Source organism: Dromiciops gliroides, chromosome 2 (genome assembly GCF_019393635.1).
Source record: "Dromiciops gliroides isolate mDroGli1 chromosome 2, mDroGli1.pri, whole genome shotgun sequence".
In the NCBI taxonomy this organism is placed as follows: domain Eukaryota; kingdom Metazoa; phylum Chordata; class Mammalia; order Microbiotheria; family Microbiotheriidae; genus Dromiciops; species Dromiciops gliroides.
In genome coordinates this window covers 112,904,483-112,926,266 of record NC_057862.1, presented here as the reverse complement: position 1 = coordinate 112,926,266, position 21,784 = coordinate 112,904,483, and the positions used below count along the sequence as shown (strand labels likewise).

Genomic DNA, 21,784 nt, shown 5'->3' with positions numbered 1-21,784 from the left:
GTGGGGCTCCTTAGCCTTGGCAGGCAACCTGCCTAAGGGAAGGAACCCTGATTTTAAACCTCTGCTGCCTTGCGGCTATACCCATATATGGGAAAGGCTTCGGGAGTTAACCCCGAGGAAAAATCTGGAGTCGGAGTCCCTTAGGCAGTTGGATGTTGGACATCACATCCCTCTGGCAACTCCTGCGGCGGCACTGGTGCCAAACTGTATTGGCTCTGCCTCTCCTTTGGATCCACCAATGTCGAGGAGAGGGAAAACCTGCTGCATGGGCAACAGCTTGTTCTCCATATTGATCTGCCCAGGCCAGAGCCCTGGAGAGGACACTCCAGCTACTCCTTATGGGATAGATACAACACGGGATGCGGCAGGTACCGGTTATAACTCACCCAGGAGCCAAGGCTCCCGTATCGGACTGTGCAGCCACACTGTGGCCTGTGGCTCTTCGAGGCACTGATCCATGGTTGTCCTTGACTGGTGGAGGCCTACTACTACTAATCCATTGTTGGTGGAACTGTGAACTGATCCAACCATTCTGGAGAGCAATTTGGAACTATGTCCAAAGGGGTAAAAAACTGCATATCCTTTGATCTAGCAACACCAATGCTACGTTTATATCCCAAAGACATCCAAAAGAAAAAAAAAGAGAGAGAGAGAAAAGAAAAGAACCTATTTGTACAAAAGTATAGCAGTTCTTTTTGTGGTGGCAAAGAATTGGAAATTATAGAAATGCCTATCAATTGGGGGATGGCTAAACAAGTTATGGTATGTAATTGTAATGGAATATTATTGTGCTACAAGGTAGGCCAAACATCATGAAGGGGTTTCAACACTTAGTAACTCCTTTATGTTTTGTTTTTAATTTACAATACCATAGCATCATATACAATATATAGGAAATGAATTTACATGAAAAAAATAAAATCTCCTAAATGGAGAAAAATGAAGAAAAAAACAATTTTCAAAAAGTTATTGAAACAGAGTGACTTTTGGCCTACCCTGTATAAGAAATGACAAGCAGGGGGCAGCTAGGTGGCGCAGTGGATAGAGCACCGGCCCTGGAGTCAGGAGTACCTGGGTTCAAATCCGGCCTCAGACACTTAATACTTACTAGCTGTGTGACCCTGGGCAAGTCACTTAACCCCAATTGCCTCACTAAAAAACAAACAAACAAAAAAAAGAAATGACAAGCAGGATGACTTCAGAAAAACCTGGAAAGACTTACATGAACTGATGTATAGTGAAGTGAACAGAATAAGGAGAATATTATACACAGTAACAGCAATATTGTTCGATGAAGAACTGTGAATGATTTATCTATTCTCAGCAATACAACGAACCAAGACAATCCCAAAATACTAACGATGAAATCATACAATCTGCCTCCAGAAAAAGAACTGATATTGATTAAGCATAGACTAAAGCATACTATTTTTCACTTCCTTTCATTTTTTTCTTTTATTCAAGTCTTCTTATACAAAATGACTAATATGGAAATGTTTTACATAACTCCACGTGTATAACCTATATCTGATTGCTTACAGTCTGTGGGGGGGGGGGGAGGAGGGGAGGGAGGAAGGGAGAAACAGAATTTGGAACTCAAAACTATAAATAAAAGTGTTTATTTTTTAAAAAGTGGTATGAACAGGCAGTTCTCAAAAGTTGAAAAGCAAGCTTTTAAGAACCATATTAAAAATACTTCAGAATGCTAATAAGAGAAATGTAAATTAAAACAAATTTGAGGCTACAACTCAGACCCATCAGATTAGCAAAGATGATGACCAAAAAAGGATAATGAAAATTATTGTAGGAGCAGTGGAAGAACAGACAACATTGCTGTTCAGCTGAGTCCAACTCTTCATGACCCTATTTGGGGTTTTCTTGGAAGATAATGGAGTTGTATGCCATCTCCTTCTCTAGTTCATTTTTCCAGATGAAGAAACTGAGGCCAACAGAGTTAAGTGACTTGCCCAAGGGGTCACAGTAAATGTCTGAGGCCAGATTTTAACTCAGAAAGATGAGTCTTCCTGACTCCAGGCCTGGCATTCTATCCACTGCACCACCTAGCTGGAAGAACAGACACACCAATGTACTATTGGTAGAGCTTTGAATTAACCATTCTGAAAAGCAATTGGAACCAGTATCCAAAAAGTCATTAAAATGTGTGTAGCTTTTGACCTACTGATACCACTACTCAGTATTTAGCCCAAAGAGATTAAAGAAGGAAAAGACCTATATGAACAGAAATATTTATAGGAGTACTTTTTAAATTATAAAATCAGGCATTTGGTCTGAGATTCTACAAAGGATATCCCTTCTACTTAGTAGAGAAGTAGCAAAGCCTTTGGATGACACAGTCTACAAAACTTAATACTTTTCAATAATATCAGGTCCTTCTATCTTCTCTAAGAAGTAAAAGGAATTTGGAAATAGACCAATAAGGAAATAAACATGAAAAGGCAAAGGAGTTAACTTAGATGTGGCCTATGGATTCCAGAAAGCTGGAATCCATAAAGATTGTAAAAATACCCCAACAGAAGAAACACAGTTGATAGTGATAGAGAGTGATTAGACAAGTTCCATATAGTTAAAGCTGTATTCAATAAGCTTTGGGGTTTCCTGCCCTCAGATGCTTGTCTGAAAATAACGTTCTGTATCTGCTTTACTTCATGGAAGACCACTATCAGTACCAACACATTAGAAAATAGAATTAAAATCAAGATAGTTGGGGGCAGCTAGGTGGTGGAGGGGATAAAGCACTGGCCCTGGATTCAGGAGGACCTGAGTTCAAATCCAGCCTCAGACACTTTTGACACTTACTAGCTGCGTGACCCTGGACAAGTCACTTAACCCTCATTGCCCTGCAAAAAAAAGAAAGAAAGAAAGAAAACCAATATAGTTTCCTTTATCAGAGAATGTGGATTTTCTTCTATTCAGGATTTTGCTCACTTCTGATAAGGTGGCAACAATTGATACCAGGCTACTTAGAGTTCAGTAGCATACAGTTCCATTTGTTAAGAAAAAAAACTTTTAAACATTTAAAAGTGGGGCAGCTAGGTGGCGCAGTGGATAAAGCACTGGCCTCGGACTCAGGAGGACCTGAGTTCAAATCCAGCCTCAGACACTTGAAACTAGCTGTGTGACCCTGGGCAAGTCACTTAACCCTCATTGCCCCACAAAAAAACCCTCCCCAAAAGCAAAACATTTAAAAGTAGGCTACATTAATAGAGTTGTAATTATTGTCAGAATCATTATCACCATACATTGAATTGTTACTGTAAAAGGCTATGTAGGAATGCAGCACAGTGTATTGGAAGGAGCACTGGGCTTTGAGTCAGAAGACCTAGCAGAGCTCTGAGGGACTTTACTTAAAACTACCACACATCAAACATAATTTTATAAGGAAATTAAGTTGTATACAATGCATCAATGTAAAGTAACAAAGTGACTTTGGATTTATAAGAGCAATTTTTATAGTACTACATGTATTTCAACATTCCCAGTGAATGTCCTTTAAAGACCAAAATATTGCCATACATAGCTATCTCCTTCCTCTTGAGAAAACAAAAATGTCTTACCGTGGTGAGTATGCTTAGTCCAGCAAGGGATTCTTGAAAGCAGAGCCTTAAGTAACTAAGCCAGTCTTGTTCTCCAGGGTTAAGAGGCTGCACATCCCCACTACATAAGGCAGAAGAGCTCCCTCACAATCACCCTTTCTTCCAAGAAATACACCTGTCCCTAGCTCCAGATTCCCACTCTCATCAGACGCCATTCCTAAGCCAAAATTCGAGGGCGCCTCTAATGCAGTGTTTCTAGAGTTAGACTCCCATGCATCTCTCAAACTCAGGTCCCAGAAAGCAGTAAAGGGTGGCCCAGGCTTAGAGGGAAGGAGATGGACAAGTCCAGCAACACCTACCGGAAGCCCACTTTTCGGGCATAGTGCAGACAGTTCTCCTTCACATGGGTCTGGAAATAGGCCAAGCGGCAGAGTGCTCCACATTCTGGGCAGCAGTAAGGAGACTTGTGTGAATGGATGCGCTGGTGGGCACAGAAACTACACTGGTTGGGCAGCATCATCTGACACACCTGACAAGTCTGGAATAGAAAAAAAAGGGGGAACACAAAAGTCAGTCAGCTGTGTGTTCCAGTTTGAATAAGTGGGCTTTGACGCCACCTGAGGCAAAATAACAAAACAGTAAGTTGGTCTGCCTGGATTTGCCACTCTTAAGCCAAACTCAAGATTTCTTCTCTTGTCTTTTAACTGTGTCCCTTGACTTATTGATCAGGGATAAAACTAGACTGCACTTTCCTTAAGACTATGTGAATAGGGCAGCTAGATGGTGCAGTGGATAAAGCACTGGCCCTGGATTCAGGAGGACCTGAGTTCAAATCCAGCCTCAGACACATGACACTTACTAGCTGTGTGACCCTGGGCAAGTCACTTAACCCTCATTGCCCTGCAAACCCCCCCCCAAAAAAAAAACCCAACAAAGACTATGTGAATAAAGATAATGTAAAAACAAAAAAACCCAGTAAAATTAATTTTTAAAAAATTAAAGAGTACTCTGGCCTTCTGTAGAACAAGATTGTCTTTCTGCTTAGCACAGGGAATATCCATTTCCAAACCTCTCCTTCCCTTTTCTGCTGGATTTCATAAAGATCTGAGGCACTGTGTTGAACTTAAGACCTAACTAGCCACTCAGACACATACTAAACTGATAGATCAAGAGAAGGCTGTGGATATTTTAGCTAAGCATTTGATAAAATATCTCATGTTATTCTTGTGAGAATGATAAAGAGATGTTGGTTAAATGATAGTACTACTAGACATATTCAGAACTGGTTGAATGTCTGGACTTAAGCAGTGGTTGGGAGTAAGCTCTCAGATATCCCAGATATCTGTGCTTGGCCCTATGCTTTTTAAAAGCATTTTAAGCAGTGTTTTCAATAAAGGCACAGATAAGAAATTTACCATATACCCAACACACTGAATCCCTACGATCTAAAAAGACCATGACAGGCTAGGAGAGTGAATTGAATTTAGGAGAAGAGCTTCAAAAGGATCAAATGAAAGGTCTCAAATAGATTTCAAAAGCACAATATGAGGAAGCCATGGTTAGACAACAATTTGTCAGGAAAAAAAAAAAAGGTTCGGAGTTTTAGCAGACAGCAAGCTGGGCAGCTAGGTGGTGCAGTGGAAAGAACAGTGGGCCTGGAGTCAAGGAGACCTGAGTTCAAATCTAACCTCAGCTGTGTGACCCTGGGCAAGTCACTTAACCTCTGCCTGCTTTAGTTTTCTCATCTGTCAAAGAGGGATAATAATGGTACCTACATCCCAGAATTGTAAGGACCAAACAAGAAAAGATTTGTAAAGCCCTTAGCACAATGCATGATACATAGTAAGCACTACATAAATGTTAGCTAGCATTACCACCATCATCATCATTATTATTATTATTCAGTAAATCAACAGTGTTCTGTGCTAGGGGCAGCTAGGTGGTGCAGTGGATAAAGCACTGGCCTTGGATTCAGGAGGACATGAGTTCAAATCCAGCCTCAGACACTTGACACTAGCTGTGTGACCCTGGGCAAGTCACTTAACCCTCATTGCCCTACAAAACAAAACAAAAAACCCCCAAAACAAAAACAGTATTCTGTGCCAAAGCAAAAAGCTATTTCAATCTAAGACTGCATTGAAAGCCATATCATCTAAGAAAAAGAAAGTTCAAGTCCCAGAGAATACTGCCCAGATCAGACAGCATCTAGCAGAGGGGTCAGACACCAGGCCCACAACACTCCCAAATGGCCCTAACTAGGTTAAAATGTAACTGGAAAATGTTTAACAAAATAAAAATATAATAGGGCATTGATAATGTTAATTTGTGGTTTCCTAAGTCAATATGTGGCCCTTGTTTCTATTTGAGATTGATACCACTGATCTGTAGAGCAAGGCTTCTTAAAACTTTTCCCACTCATGCCCCTTTTTTACTGTAGAAATTTTTATGGGACCTTGGGCATATAGGCATATATAACCTTTTACTGTTGCCAGTAAATGTTTGATCTGTTTATCTATCTTGTTGAATGTTTTTGTTTTGTCTTTTGGGGTTTTTTGCAGGGCAATGAGGGTTAAGTGACTTGCCCAGGGTCACACAGCTAGTAAGTGTCTGAGATCAGATTTGAACTCAGAGCCTCCTGAATCCAATACTGGTGCTTTATCCACCACACCACCTAGCTGCCCCTATATCTATCTTATATACGTATATATCTGAGGTTGTGTAATTTCTTGGGCAAAAAAGAGATGCAAGTAGAAAAAATTTAAGAAGGTATATTGAGCACTGTGTTCAGCTCTGGATACTACCCTGATAAGCTAAAATATATATGGAGGATGGCAAGTGGAATACTGAAGAAACTCAAGTCCATGTCACATGAAGAATAGCTGAGGGGAAAAGGGGATATTTTGCCTAGAGAAAAGACTCAGGAAGGACATGCTAGCTGGCTTCAAGGTCTGCAATGACTCATGTGTAAGAGGAATGCAGCTTCTACTTGGCCTCAGAATTCCCCAGAATCAGGAGCAAAGATGCAAATTTAGGTCTGATGTCAGGAAAAAGTTTTCTAACGATAATTACCTCAAAGTCGAATAGCCTGGTTTGGAAGCTTTCTAAAAAGACTGGAGGACAATTTGTTCAGTATGTTGTATTGGGCATTTTTTCCCCAAAATATGGGTTGGATGAGATAGCTACTGAAATCCCTTCCAACTATGAAATTCTGGGATCTCCCCACTTAAAGGGAAAATAGTTCCTTAGACCTTAGTGCCCTCATGTTCCATCCCCCAAGCTCCTGGTCTGGCCTCATCTTAAGGACAGATTCTGGTTCACAATACCTTACAACAGAGTAGATAAAAACGATATTTATAGCTTGACTTATTCTCCCTCTTCAGACTTATCTGTTAGCTTCTTCTAAATCCAAGGGCCTTTCTAGTTTTCTCTCCCAACCTCGAAGGTTCCCTGAATCTGATTTCCTCCCACAAGCCTGAAGAAATAGAACATCTAGAAGATACTTACTGTCTAACCTAATCAATCACAAAGACTGAAGTTGTATTGGGGCCAGTGTGATCATCCTTCTGGGTAGAAGAACTGTCATAGGTATGGCCTAGCCAAAGAGCCACTAAAGAGAAACAGTAGTTGAACCAGCAAAGGATCAACTATTCCTAGCATACAACAAAGCGATTACGGAAACTAATTTAATATCCTTGTCCAACCCAGGTAACTTTGGTTTTAGGGAAACCATAAAAAACAGCAGAGATCATTTGTAAATTCATCCTAGGGGGAGTTACATTCTCATCATTTCTAAGCCCCCCAAAATGGAATAAAGAGGTACTAACCTATTCTTGCCTCTAATGTTGGGCCTGAATCCCTACCTAAGTATTCTGAGCTAACCACCTGATCGTAAAATCCAAGGCTAATACTTATCAGCTTTAGCCTTTAGTTCCTGACATGGAATCTTCCCTTCCTTTGAACACAGAAAGATCAATGATGAACAGAGAAAGGAGATTGTGTACAGTAAGTAGCAGGCTGGAAAAAGCCTCTAGCAGGGATTTCCTGGGGACACTCACACAAACTATTCCCCATAGCTGGGATGAATTCCTGAATGTCTACCTCTCCCATCAAGGTTCAACTTGTGTCCCTTCGATAGGGCCTTCCCAGATCTCCCTAGGTACTATTCCCACTCTCACCTTATTCCCACTCTCAATCCCATTTCTTTATACTATGCTTATCATACATAGGCTATAACTCTCCTGCACAGTGCAAACTCCTTGAGTGCAGGAACTGTTTCATTTTTGTCTATGTATATCTGTTGTTATAGTGGGGTGTGAGTTCAGACAATAAAGACCAGAAATATGCCTGTCTAAATAGCTGGGAGAGGAAAAAAGTAAAAATGAAAGATCTAGGTGTCAGATCAATATGGCTTTACTACAATTACTTGTTTCATGCCCCCACCCCTCCCCCCCCCCAATTACACACTTTGTACTGACTGTCCCAGTACAAAGTGGAACCTCTGGTTCCACTAGGAAAACCAGGGAAGTTTAGTAAGTATTTTGGAAGATTGCTATGGAGTGAAGAAATAGCTTTATCTTCCTAGAATACACTAACCTCAGCTCAGAGTGTAGGGTAAATCCTGCCTAAGGAATGGAGGGGAACCAGGCCCTAATGAGAAGGAATAAAGGAAAAAAACGCAGATGGATGCATACACAATGATACCCATTCATCAAGTGCCCTCAGATAGTCAATCTAGAACCCTGCTTCACAGAGATGCCTGTGATATAATATCACAGTAATGAACCCATTGTCACCCAAAGAGCTTCTTCCCCAGATCAAATCAAGGATAACCAATAATGTGAAAAGGGTGAGAAGGCTTTGCTTCCATGGGTGAAAAAGGAAGATAATTTGCTCAGACCACTGTAAAGAACAGTAGCCTGAAAAAGCCTTTGTCTCAGAGCTCAGAAGGCAATGATTTATTTACAAAAATTCTATCAGTAAGGGGCACAGTGGATAGAGCACTGGCCCTGGAGTCAGGAGTACCTGAGTTCAAATCTGGCCTCAGACACTTAACACTTACTGGCTGTATGACCCTGGGCAAGTCACTTAACCCCAATTGCCTCACTAAAAACAAAAACAAAAACAAATTCTATCAGTATCCATATCAGACAAGTGCTCCCTTCTCTGGAAAATAGGCATGTCCACTACAAAGCTGGAAGACAAAAGAATGAGATTTTCACTATTATGTTGAAAGGTTATTGTGATTATGGGCTGAGGGGGGAAAACGCAGTGAATGCAGCTGAGGTGAAAGGGCTCCATGCTGGTTCTTGGCAAGTGAGGCAGTGCCTAAGATACCGTCCCTGTCACATCAAAAACTGTCCTGGAGTAGAGCAGAACTACTGATCTTAATTAAGCAGAGAGAAACAGTCAACCAACCTGTACGTGTAATTTACTCCAGGGATGTTCCTCAATCACAGAAAAGTTACTTTTCCCAATAAAAGACAACCACATTAGGACCCATCATTCTAAAACCTTGCTGGGGTTTTCTCCCCAGGGGTTCATAAACCAAGGTCAGATGCCCATCTGTTTGTCACTGCAGATAAGCCAGGAAGTCTAATTTGCAGAGCTCACTTACCAGCCCTTCAGTCTCTTCGGCTGTCCTCTGGTAATGAGAAGCCAGGGCTATATAATCCTGTACTTGCTTGTTACATTCAAGACACTTGACCCCATAGCGGACAAGTCTCAGCGGGTCTGGGTAGAGCGGCATCGCAGGGGCAGCAGGGCTGGCTTTAGGAGAGGCAGGGGGAGGCTGGGGTGCTGGTGCTGGGGAGTTTGCAGGGGGCTGTGAAAACATTTGGTCTGCAGAGATGGGTTTCATAAACAGCTGGGAGCACTGCATGACAAGACCCTTGCTCTTATGGTCACGAGCATGTTTTAACAGGCTGCACCTGTTGTAGAAGAGCAGGGTCTTAGAGCACTGGGTACACAGAACCTCAATGTGGACACTCCGCCGGCCATAGTGCTGGTTCAGGCTCTTCTCTAAGGCAAATGCATCCCCACACTCCAGGCAGGAATAACCACTGGATGGCAATCGAATCTTGCTGTCAGCAGGGGGGCTGAGGTTTGGGGCATAGATGGGCACAGGATTGGCACCATGAAGGACTTTATTAAAGACCTCCACAACCACTGGAGCAGTTTTTTTCACCTGGTGGACAAGAGACACTGACATCTGCGTTAGCTGGGATTGGCTCCGTCTCTGTACAGAGGACTTGGCGGTGACAGATGCAGCAACACTATGGGGAACCAAGTTGAGGTTTGCCAGATGCACAGCTTTGGGGAGGAGGTTGGCAGGGGCCACAGGAGATGCCTGAGCTGTCAGGTTTTGCTGTTGCTGCTTCTTGCTCTGCTGAGGGACCACAGGTGTCACCTTTGTAACTCTGTTACTAGAGTTGAGGCAAGGTGATGAAGTTTCGCTGGGCTTGCTCATGTTTCCATCTCCTTTTCCATCATCCCGGGGGCTCTTTTCATCCACAACAGACCCTGAAAAAAGGTCATCTGCAGTCTGGGTAGAGATACTACAGGTCTCACACTCTGGCAAGTCCCTCGGTGCCACCAATGGAGAGAATCTAATACTGGTCTCCTCTGCAGTGGCACTGCCCACAGGGGACCCAACCGGAGACTTACTAAGATCATCTGGGTCTGGCAAGATGCTTGTGACAGTTCTCTTGATTTCCCCTGATGATGTCTTAATGGTTTTGATTCTCACTTTGGGAATTGCTGGTGGGGAACTGGCTGCCACAGATGGGGATCCTTTGCTACTGCTGTCACTGCAGATACTCCGAGGGCTGTCTGGAGGTTTGATGCTCTTTTTTGTGGTCTCTGTTGGGCTTTTGGGACTCTTTGGTGATTTGGGCATTTTGGGGCTACCCTTAGAGCCTTCTCTAATAGGCCCGAAATGCTCTTTTGTAATACTAGCCTTATCGTCCTTTGAAATACCAGCCACTTTTTTGGCCTGAAGGGCCACCAAAGCTGCAACACAAGAGGACAACTTAGAATGAGCTGGTTTAAGGCGCTGTCGTGGAGGAACTGATGAGCAAATACTCAGCTCAGGGACAAGACCTTTGGAGTCCCCAGTCTTACTGCCGGGGACATTATTGAATGCCAGAGCTTCTCCAAAGAATTCATCTTCATCTACCAATTCCTTCTTACATTCAACCACTTTCTCAGTGGTTTGATCATGTTCCTTTTCACTAACAACCAGATCGTGTTCCTGGTGGTCCTGGAGTTCCATCTTTTCTTCTTTCTTGCAATAGTGATCAAACATACTCAGTTCTGGAACAGGAAACTTCCCAAGCACCTCCAGGGCTGAAGCCCCTGCAGAGATGTATGCAGATGGTGGGGGGAAGTACGGGCTTTCAGAATGCTTCTGTTTCTCTCCAAACCCATTGTCTTTGAGAGTATCATCCGGCTCTGGACTGGAGATTGGGCTGAACTGACTAAATGTTGGTAAAGGCTTGGGTGGGTCCAACTTGTCAGAGTAACTCCTACCATTATCTCCATTCATAAAACTAGAATCAAATTTCCCATAGTTGTGTCCCAGGCCATGGGGATCGGAGGGAAGTTCAGAGCCCCGGAATCCATTATGTAAAAGGCTGGGGCTAACATGGCCCTTCTCTGTTTCAAATGATTCTTGACGACTGGTGTTCTTAACGATGACGCTCACAGCTGGGGCATCGGGAGCTGACCCAGAATGGGTCAAGGACACACCTTCATCCATACACATTCCTGCTGGTTTGAGAGGACTCTCATTCTCCTCACTGCTAGCCTGGATTGCCTCCTTGGCATCAAGGCTGGTTGGGTCTGGGATGTCAAAGGCGGCCAAAAGGTCATCAAAATCTGGGGTTTTCATGTCCCCCATGATTGGATGCTGGATGCCAGCTATAACACAAACAAAGAATGGAGTTAGTGTTTGCTTCAGCAGTCAGGATCACTCTAGACACTAGAACATCTATCTAGAACAAACTAGCAAACCACCACTCATCAAGGTTGAGTAATAAAAGACAACAATTCCATTTGTATGAGCTTCCTAGGGAAAGAGTAGCTGGGGGAAAATACATTTATTTTTTAATGGATCCTAAATCCACAAGGGAGATTGTTAAGCCTGCACCTGGACTGAAGGGCACTCATACTCCATTGTGGCGAGTAAAATTAAATGCGGTCACCTTATTTCTGTCCCAAGTTTAGGGAAAATTAGCTGGGGTTTCTAATATATTTGTTACTTATAAATTAGAAGCTTTAGCACCAATTTTGGGCATTAAGCATGTATTAAAGCATACCAAATATTAGTAAAGAGAGAACACTTGGTTCTGAAAGTTAAGAAAAGGCCTATCTAGGGGCGGCTAGGTGACGCAGTGGATAAAGCACCGGCCCTGGATTAAGGAGTACCTGAGTTCAAATCCGGCCTCAGACACTTGACACTTACTAGCTGTGTGACCCTGGGCAAGTCACTTAACCCCCATTGCCCTGCAAAAAAAAAAAACAAAAACAAAAACAAAAACAAAAACAAAAACAAAAGAAAAGGCCTATCTAGCCTAGAGCTCAGCCTGGTCTGCTTCTTCCTCTAAGTCCTCCTCCACAAGCAAGTCCAGAACCTAACTGAAAGTTGAAGCTTCCCCTGGGTCCAGAGGAGAGGCGACCCTTCCATATTGCTCAAAGCTAACTGGCTAGCATCATTCAAGTCTATTGGTTTACTGGATTTGAAGGTGGTCCATGAGCAGAATGTGCCGAGGTCAGAGTTCAGAGAACACCCCCACTGAAGGCCAGGCCTTGAGGCAGGTGTGGTTCCAATCAAGTTAACCCCAAGTGAGTCAATCAGCAAAGTCAACACAATCAATCTTAATATAATCCCCTGGGCCCCCACTCTGGAGTCCCCAAACCCATTATTTTCTCACACTATTTTCCTGTTCTATCAAGTAGACTAAAATTCCAATATGAAATAAATCATTCACTCCAAATAGGTACACGACTCCACCCTTAAGAAAATCTATGATCGAGCAGTTTCTTTTCTGAGGAAAAAGTCTAATGCCTATTTAAAAACTGGCTATTGTTATCATGTACTAACTTAATTCTTATCAATTACATCAGCAGAAGGCCCGTGTGGCATAGCAGCTAAGAACTTGGCTTCCTGTCAGAATGTTCTAGGTTCAAGTCCTGCCTTGGATGCATATTGGCTGTAAGACCCAGGCAAAGTGTTTTACTTTATAAAACCACCAAGACTCTGCAACTGGAGTTGCAGATCTGCATTGGGAGAGCATGCTTAATTGACAGAGCTCCAAACACCAATGAAATCTGAAGACCCAACCAAAAAAAATTATATGGCTAATTACAAGTTTAATACTAAAAGAATCTGTTTAATGAAACTTGCTATTCTTGTTCAACAAATTACCTTCATAGTAGCACATTTTGGGTACCTTTTTCCACTAAGTATAAATTCTCAATTCCTCTGGTTTCACTCAAAATGTTTTGTAGGTAAAAGGTTATAGAAATAAGTAGTAAAATGGCCGTGCGTATGTGTGTGTGTCAGAGGGGGGTGGGGGGAGAGTCTCTAGTTTTCAGGACTAATCAGAGTATGTATGGGAAAAGACTTGGGAAGCATTATAGTATAGAAGAATACTATATTTGTAGTTAGAAAGTTAGAAGTGCTGGCTTCAAATCTCTGGACACACATGGACAAAAACATTTCCAGCACCTCTTTCTGTGGTGACCAAGAACTGAAAACTAAGAAAAGGCTGAACAAATTATGGTATATGAATGTAATAGAATATATGAATGAAACAGAATACCACTGCACTTGAAAAAATGGCAGTGTTTCAGAGAAACCTGGGAAAATTTGTGTATCAGTCATTAAACATCAAGCACCTACTTTCTAATAACAATAACATCTACTGTGTGGCTAGTACTGTGCTAAAAGCATATTACGAATATTTTCTCTCTTTTTTTTTTTTTGGTGGGGTAATGAGGGTTAAGTGACTTGCCCAGGGTCACACAGCTAGTGTCAAGTGTCTGAGGCCAGATTTGAACTCAGGTTTCCTGCATCCTGGGTCAGCGCTTTATCCACTGCGCCATTTAGCTGCCCCAATATTATCTCATTTGATCTTCACAACAGTCCTGAGAGGTAGGTACTGTTATTATCCCCACTTTATAGATGAAGAAACTGAAGTTAAATGACTTGCTCAAGGTCATACAGCTTAGCTAGTATCTAAAGCTGAATGTGAATTCAAGACTTCTTGAACCCAGGCTACCACATCACATAAGGGGATGAAATAATTTGTACAATGACAACATTGTAAAAACAAATAATTTTGAAACCCTTAAGAACTCTCATCAAAGCAATGACCAATCATGATTCCTGAGGACAGAAGATGAAACTGCTACCTACCTCCTGATACAGAGATAATGGACTCAAAGTAAAGAATGACAAATCTCTGGACGTAACCAATGAAGGAATTTATTTTGCTTGGCTCTGCATATTTGTTCTATTGGACAAAGAGGGAGGAAAAATTAGAGATAATGATTTGAGAAGAAAAGCTATAAAAGAACTGAAAGCAAAGTGAATGTCTGAATGAATTAGGTTATTGGAATGGAATAGAATATTTTTGCACTATAAGGACGAAACTTGACAAGACCTGTATGAACTGATATAGAGCAAAGAGAAAAATGCATACAATGACCCCAACAAAAATAAGACAAAACACTGCTAGACTTCAGAACAGATCAACACAGTAAGCAATGAGTATTTTAGTGCAGGTCCTGACTCTTGACAGTAAAGTGGTGAATTAACAGAAAGATTTTTCAGATGTGACCCATTTGTTTATTTGCTTTGCTTCATTATATTTCCTGCAGGGGAATGTTCTACTGGGTAAAGGAGAAGGAATTAGTAGGAAGTGACATGATTTTTTTTTAAAAGAAAGCATTAATAACATTAAAAATGAAAAGAAAAGCTATGGGGTTTTCACATGGAAGGAACCTTTGTCCCAAGGGGACAAATGACTATGATCCAAATTTATATCAACCACAAGGCCAGCTGGCTCAAATCTGTGATGGTTTAAAAAGAAAAAAAAAGCCACCTCATCACCTGCTCTACCATTTTATTCTGCATTCATTTCAGCATCATAAGTAACTTATGAGTTTATATATTTTAGGACCAAATGTAAGATGAAAAATCTACTTGAATTAGGGAGAATGAAGTGGGGTAGGTGTTATGAAGAGAGTAAGGCCAAGGGAAGATTTATGTGACACCAATCTTATGGGTTTTAAAAAGCACATTAATTGCTTGCTCAGTAGCTCCAGAAGTACAACATATACTAATGCTGGGAAAAGACATCTTAGGGGCCCATGTGCAGATGAGGAATTTGCCTCCTATTTTTCCCCCCAATTTTCTCTAAGACACAAGAAAATGGAGGGGTAGAGAGAAGAGCAAAGCTATACAGAGAAAGGCAGCTTTCTTGCAGTAAAGATGATAGAGAGAGTTGAGGTTCTTAGGATAAGCAGAGAGTAATTAGAGATGATGATCTGTTGCTAAGGAAATTAAAGGGAAGAGCAGGACAATCTTGACCATTAACACTAGAAAACACCGTAAGGATTTTTAATTGCAGAGCTGATATCTAATATCCAGGGCATGAGCTTAAGCTAGACATAAACCCTAGGTAACTTCAAATTCTAAGAAATGGGTCAGAGTGAGTGAAAATTTTCTACTTAGATTTAGTAAGAAAAACCAGAGTTAAATCAAGCAGTGATTAAAAACAGCTGGATTTAAGCAAGTAAGATATCAAGTTACTACAAGTTTTAACTTTCTCCAAATTGTGTATCATGTTGTTTAAAAGTAGAAACTAAAAATCAGTATCTGTGCTATTTTAAATACACGTATTTTTATTTTTAAAAGTTCAATTAGGGGCAGCTAGGTGGTGCAGCCGCAGATAAAGCACCGACCATGGATTCAGAAGAGGACCTGAGTTCAAATCCAGCCTCAGACACTTGACATTTATTAGCTGTGTGACCCTGGGCAAGTCACTTAACCCTCATTGCCCCACCAAAAAACATAAAGATAAAATTTAAAAAGTGCAATTAACTAGATCTAGGCTACATACTTTTTTTTTCTTTTACATACTTTTCTCTTCCAGTTATGCATGTCTACCTAGGGTTTAAACTGCCTATCTAGCTATGCAAGTATAAATCAAGTCACCCAAACTAGTAACAAATATTCAACCTTTATAAGATCAAATTTGTAAATCTAAACTTTGCAGGAAAACAGTGGAAGAACATAATTAAATTCTATATCCTAGAAACAAAAGAAATCCATCATATAAGTTACTGAAGAAAGGAAGCAAACTTGAAGGGAAATACAAATCACAACAAAGAAAGTAAATAACCCACAGGAAACTAGCAAATATATTTTTAAATACATTTCACACAAAGGGAAGTAACAAATCATGAAAATCAGTGGAACCACTTAGTTACCCAAAAGTTACAATCAGAAATGAATAGGAGATACCAGGACACAACAAATTCTTGTTCAGGAGCTATTCAATTTATATTTTAAAAGTGGTGTAAACAGATGGGAGTCCTTTGTTTTTCTGGTGTATTTGTAAACAATCAATGTTGATCACAGAACGACTTCTGACTCTGTGGATTGAATAAACCAGTATGAGTGGTCCACAATCAGCTCTAGTGTCTTATGTATCATTATTCTCCCTTACAGATGTAGAAAGAGATGATCAGAAATCTTCTGTTACTTGCCTAAGACCATAAAGCTGGAAAACGGCAAGTCTTCATTTGATCCCAGGTCTTTTCGTTATATTACAGATACCCTTAGCTAAAGAAAATTAAACCTGGGATTTTAATGCCCAGCTTTACCACTTTAACTATGAGATCTCTGAAAAATTACATCTTCTCTGGGTCTCAGATTAATCACCTTTACGATAAAGAAAGTTGGACTAGATGGCCTCTAAATCTCCCTTCAGCTTTAAATTTCTGTAATTCTACAACCTTTAGATAAACCACATTTGGAAGAAGTCCAAAGAGAGGGAACTAAAATGATCAAGGAGATGGAGACTTAAGAAAAACTTCAAACAAACAAATAAACAAAACCCCCCAAACACCCACCTCTCTATTCTATAAGTGCCAAAAAGGAGAGGGAGATATTTAAAAATCATAAAATAATACAATGGGAGCAGCTAGGTGGTACAGTGGATAGAGCACCAGCCCTGGATTCAGGGGGACCTGAGTTCAAATCCGACCTCAGACACTTAACACTTACTAGCTGTGTGACCCTGGGCAAGTCATTTAACCCCAACTGACAATCGATCAATCAATAAAATGGTCCAAAATAGTTCCAAAGGACTCATGATGGACAATGCTCTCCAAATCCAGAAAGAAAAAAAAAAAAGAACTGTTGAATCTGGATGTAGATCGAACCATACTATTTCTATTGTTTTGTTGTTGTTGTTTTTCTTTTTTGAGGTTTTTACTTTTTGCTCTGATTCTTCTCTCATTACATGACTAATGAAGAAATATGTTTAATGTGATTATACATATATAACCTATATCAGATTACTTGCTGTCTTGGGGAGGGGGGAAAGGAGAAAAATTTGAAACAAGAAATCTTATAAAAACAAATATTGAAAACTATCTCTACATGTAACTGGAAAATAATAAAATATTTACATGGAAAAATCATAAAATACATGAATATGGTAAACATAAACTTGTTCAACAAATCCCAAAATATTAGAAAAGGACATCCTTAGAAGATGAAAATAAGTTATTTTTTAACAAATAAAAATACAATTTTGCAATCCTGGCAGCAAGTTTATGTAATTTGCTGCCCCAGGAACTGGTAAAGGCTAAAAAATATAAATGTACTAATGATCCACTAATTTGAATTTAGAAGTAAATAAAAAAGGGCTTTAACTAAAGATGGGGGGAGAGAGAAGAGAATCACAAAACCTATACTTTTTTTTAAACTCAAGCCAAAGTCTACTGATTCTGAATTTCATATAAATCTTAACTTACTGATTTAATAAGCTTGGATGATTTTCAAGTTTGTCTGACAACATTTAGCTGTCCCTAATTATTATAAGAGTGAATCTGAGAGGCCGACACATTAGTGACAAATGACAATAAGAGTGAAGGAAAGAATCTGCATTCAAAGAGCACTAGTTAAGTCCTTCAATACTGCTATAGTCTGGGATCTTAAAAGTCACAAACTCCCAGCACAATAATTTGTGTTCATTAAATGAGCCTACATCAATATTTTATATTTATTAAGGCAGGCCAATAAGTAATTAATTTTAAAATCCAAGAAAAGAACACTGGACTGGCAGTTGGAAGATCTGGGCTCTTGTCTTGGCCAACACCAACTATGTGACCTTGGGCACATTACTTAACCACTGCAGCCAAGTTTCTTCATCTGTAAAATCAGAAGGTTATTTAGATTTTGGTTAAAGCCCCATACAGTTCTAATGTCATATGCCTTCAAGGTTTTTTCCAGCTCTAAAATTCTAAGATTCTAAATTATTCTAAAGGGAAAATAAATAATTCCAAATTGCTTTCTAGAAGAGATGGACCAATGCACAGCTCCATCAACATTGCATGTGTGATGATTTTCCCATAACCCTTCCTGCATTAATGATTGCCAACTTTTATCACATTTGCTAATTTGCTGGGTGTGAGGTAAAACCTCAGAGTTGTTTTTGTGTTCTCCTTATTGATAACTACTAGCATTCCTTCATATATTGTTAATACATTTTCTTTTTTTTTAAAGAACTGTTTGTTAGGGGCAGCTAGGTGGCACAGTGGATAAAGCACTGGCCCTGGATTCAGGAGGACCTGAGTTCAAATCAGGACTCAGACATTTGACACACTTACTAGCTGTGTGACCCTGGGCAAGTCACTTAACCCTCACTTCCCCACAAAAACAAAACAAAACAAAAAAAAGAACTGTTTGTTAAAAGAAACATATGATCCAAAGAATGATGAAAATGAGGATTAATGGATGATGATTGATGGATGATGATGGTGGTGGTGGTGGTGGCACTTTGCTGGGCTATTGTGAAGAAAATTCTTTGTCAGGTATGTATGTGTGTATATATATATAAATGCTATCTCTTACTGTTGCAATAATCAACCTCATGGGTTTATTGTAAGGAAATCTCTCTTTAAAGTACTATATAAATGTAGTTTACTATTTAAAAAATGATGAGCAGGATGCTATCAGAAAGACCTGGAAGAACCTGCATGAGCTGAGGCAAAGTGAAATGCACTGTATACAAAATAACAACAATATAGTGAGATGATCTGCTGTGAATGACTTGGTTATTTTCAGCAATGCAATGTTCCAAGACAACTCTGAAGGTCTGATGAAAAATGTAATTCATCTAACAGAGAGAGAACTGATTGAAGTATATTTTTTGTTAGTTCTTTTATCTGAAGTTTTGTTTTTGTCTGTTTTCTTTCACAACCTGGCTAACGTGGAAATGTTTTATGTGACTGCTCATTTATAGCTTATACTGAAATGCTTGAGTACTTGGGGGGGAGGGAGGAAGAGAATTTGGAACACAAAGTTTTTAAAAAACTGATGTCAAAATTTGAATTTTACATGTAATTTGGGAAAATAAAATTCTAAATATAAAATTTAAAAGACAATTAAAAAGAAGAACTGTTTGTTAAAAGAGATATAAGATCCAAAGATGTTTCCCAGATGAATGTTCCCCTTCTTATATCCTAGCTGTATCAAGAGACAGAAGGACAAAGGTTGGTTGGGAACACCAAGACAAAGTCTGGGAACTGACTAGATAGGATAGGTGGATGGAAATATATCCAGATGAAGATATAAGGTTTATTTCCCAAGCTAAGGCTCTGAGCTCAAATCTCACCTCAGACACTCACTAGCTATGTGACCCTGGGCAAGTCACTTAACCCCAACTGCCTTAAGCATCCAGTGCTATCTCCATCATCCTGATGTATTTCTTACCATTGGACCCAGATGGCTTTGGAGGAGAGAGTGAGGTTGGTGACCTTGTACAGCCCTCCCTCACTTAAATCCCATTCAGTCACGATGAGTCACGATGTCTATCATGGTCCTCTCTGATAATGAAGTACAAGTTAATTCCCTCCCTATAAGATCATATCTCTAATTAAAGATACTTTGTAGTGGGGTGTGTTTCGTGACTCAACTCACAAGACAGTTTCATATTTCTATTGTATTCTAAGCATCTGAAACCTATATCAAGATGCCATTTTCCATGGTATACAGTCAAGTGGTGACACAACAGGCTGTAGGCCAAATTTTAAGTCCAAAACGTTTGGTTCTTTCCCATTGAGCTTTATGAACTCTCCTCTCCTGGTGACTTTTCTCTAGTCCTTAGACACCCAACACTCTTCTACTGTCTTCTGATCTCAAACCTTTTACTACACAAAAGCCAGCAAATGCCTCTTAAGTGCTTCACAGTCCAAAATTACTTCTCCCCACCTTTTCCCTCCCTTCCAAATATTACTTACCAAAACCAAATATTGGACTTAACCACCCCCCCCAATAGAAATAGATATATTTTTAAAATGTTTTCTGGTTGTTATTGATACCTTTTATTTTATCACATTGATTTCCAAATATATGTCCTCTTCCTATTCCTTCTGTAACATGCATTTTAAATGAAGTTTGTTAGCCCAACATGTATCCAATTGGTAGAGTATGTATAGGACATTTTTTTTTTTAATTTTAGCAGGGCAATGAGGGTTAAGTGACTTGCCCAGGGTCACACAGCTAGTAAGTGTCTGAGGCCGGATTTGAACTCAGGTACTCCTGAATCCAGGGCTGGTGCTTTATCCACTGCGCCACCTAGTTGCCCCCGGACATTTTTTTTTTTAACAAGGGGCCTACCTCTGACAATCTGAATCTTTGAAAACGACTGCCCTGACATTCCATGTGAGGACTAAAATTCTTTGGGGGTCATAGGGTTCCCCTCCCTCTTGGGCTTGAAGAATCATTTCAAAGGAACATCCTTTATAATTAACCAAAACAAAGCAAAAGTTGGTTTTTGTTTAAATAACCTGAACATTGCATTATTATAGTAACTGAGGGGATCTGTGGGACAGAGTCTCATCCCAGTTCTACCACTAACTAGTTGTGGAGCTCTGAACATGTGGATTCTCCTCTTTGGGTTTCTATTCTCTATGACAAATAAAGGATCTGGACTAGATGCTTTATGAGATCCCTCAGTGCTCTACATATTAGGGCCTTTGACTCTTCCAGCTTAAACATTCTATGACCACAATCCTTGTCTGTTTTATTAGAGTAGGGAAATGATACAGAGACTACCCAAGGCATCCTCCCTATTTTGAGACCCTTTACCCCATCTTCATCCTTTCTCCTGCAACCCAGCAGAGAGACACCCATAAGCGACTACCGGAGAAGAGACAGAACTAATCAAGTGCATACATAGACCAATGCCTTCAGTTACAACTTTTCAAGTGGCATCACATTTTTCTGCAATAGTATCTCCTCCCCACCCATTTAACTAAGGAGTATGACTGGAGTTTTTAATCCTTTCATATGATCCTATGTAGCCTGAAAAGATGCTGTTGTGGACAAATTACTACTGAGGAGGTGAAGAAGATGAGCAAAAGGGCCACATTTCTAAGGCCAGAGTCACAAGCGCTCTAGTAATTACAGCAAAGGGAATCTACCCATCACATAGTCCTATGCCTATACTGACATTCGACCAAACAATCCTGCCATAATACCTTCCCTGCTAGTGGAATCAAGAGAAAGAATACTAGTCTGAACGACTCATTGATTTAACAGAATTTGGTACTATAATACTCTGTCTATAAGTTCTTCATTGGTCTTATTTTCCCCATCCCAGTATACTTCCCTTTCTCTCCAATACTTTATTCAAGGCACAAGTCTCACAATTTGCTATTCTCTGTACCAGCTAGCAGACAAAACACCTCTTTTCAGGTGACTACCACCAACCACAGGCCATAAAACATCATGGAAATTTTAGACATCTAGAAATGTTACAGAATGAAGAGTTAAGAAATACTAGTGCAGAGGCTGAATGCAGGCATAACAAGAGAAGAATTCAACTGACCCTAGCTAGAAACAACACTCTATCCTCCCTGGGGCTCTAGAGTAACAAGAAAACGGTGGCAAGGCCTGGCCATTACCACTTTAATTTATTTGCAACACCTAC

General features: G+C 40.2%; 1 protein-coding gene across 5 annotated transcripts in view; it reads right to left on the bottom strand.

Annotated features, from left to right (window-relative positions):
• ZNF592 (zinc finger protein 592) overlaps positions 1-21,784 on the bottom strand; it is a 67,451-nt gene that overhangs the window by 19,698 nt on the left and 25,969 nt on the right. For 4 of the 5 annotated variants that reach the window (XM_043986894.1, XM_043986899.1, XM_043986897.1 and 1 more), the window contains 2 exons: positions 9,169-11,471; positions 3,914-4,092 (listed from right to left, as the gene is read on the bottom strand). In XM_043986894.1, coding sequence (XP_043842829.1) covers positions 3,914-4,092; positions 9,169-11,451 — 2,462 coding nt within the window. In that variant the 5' untranslated portion in view covers positions 11,452-11,471. Of the gene's footprint in view, positions 1-3,913; positions 4,093-9,168; positions 11,472-13,971; positions 14,069-21,784 lie in introns of all 5 variants that reach the window. The other variant, XM_043986898.1, reaches the window with a different exon arrangement.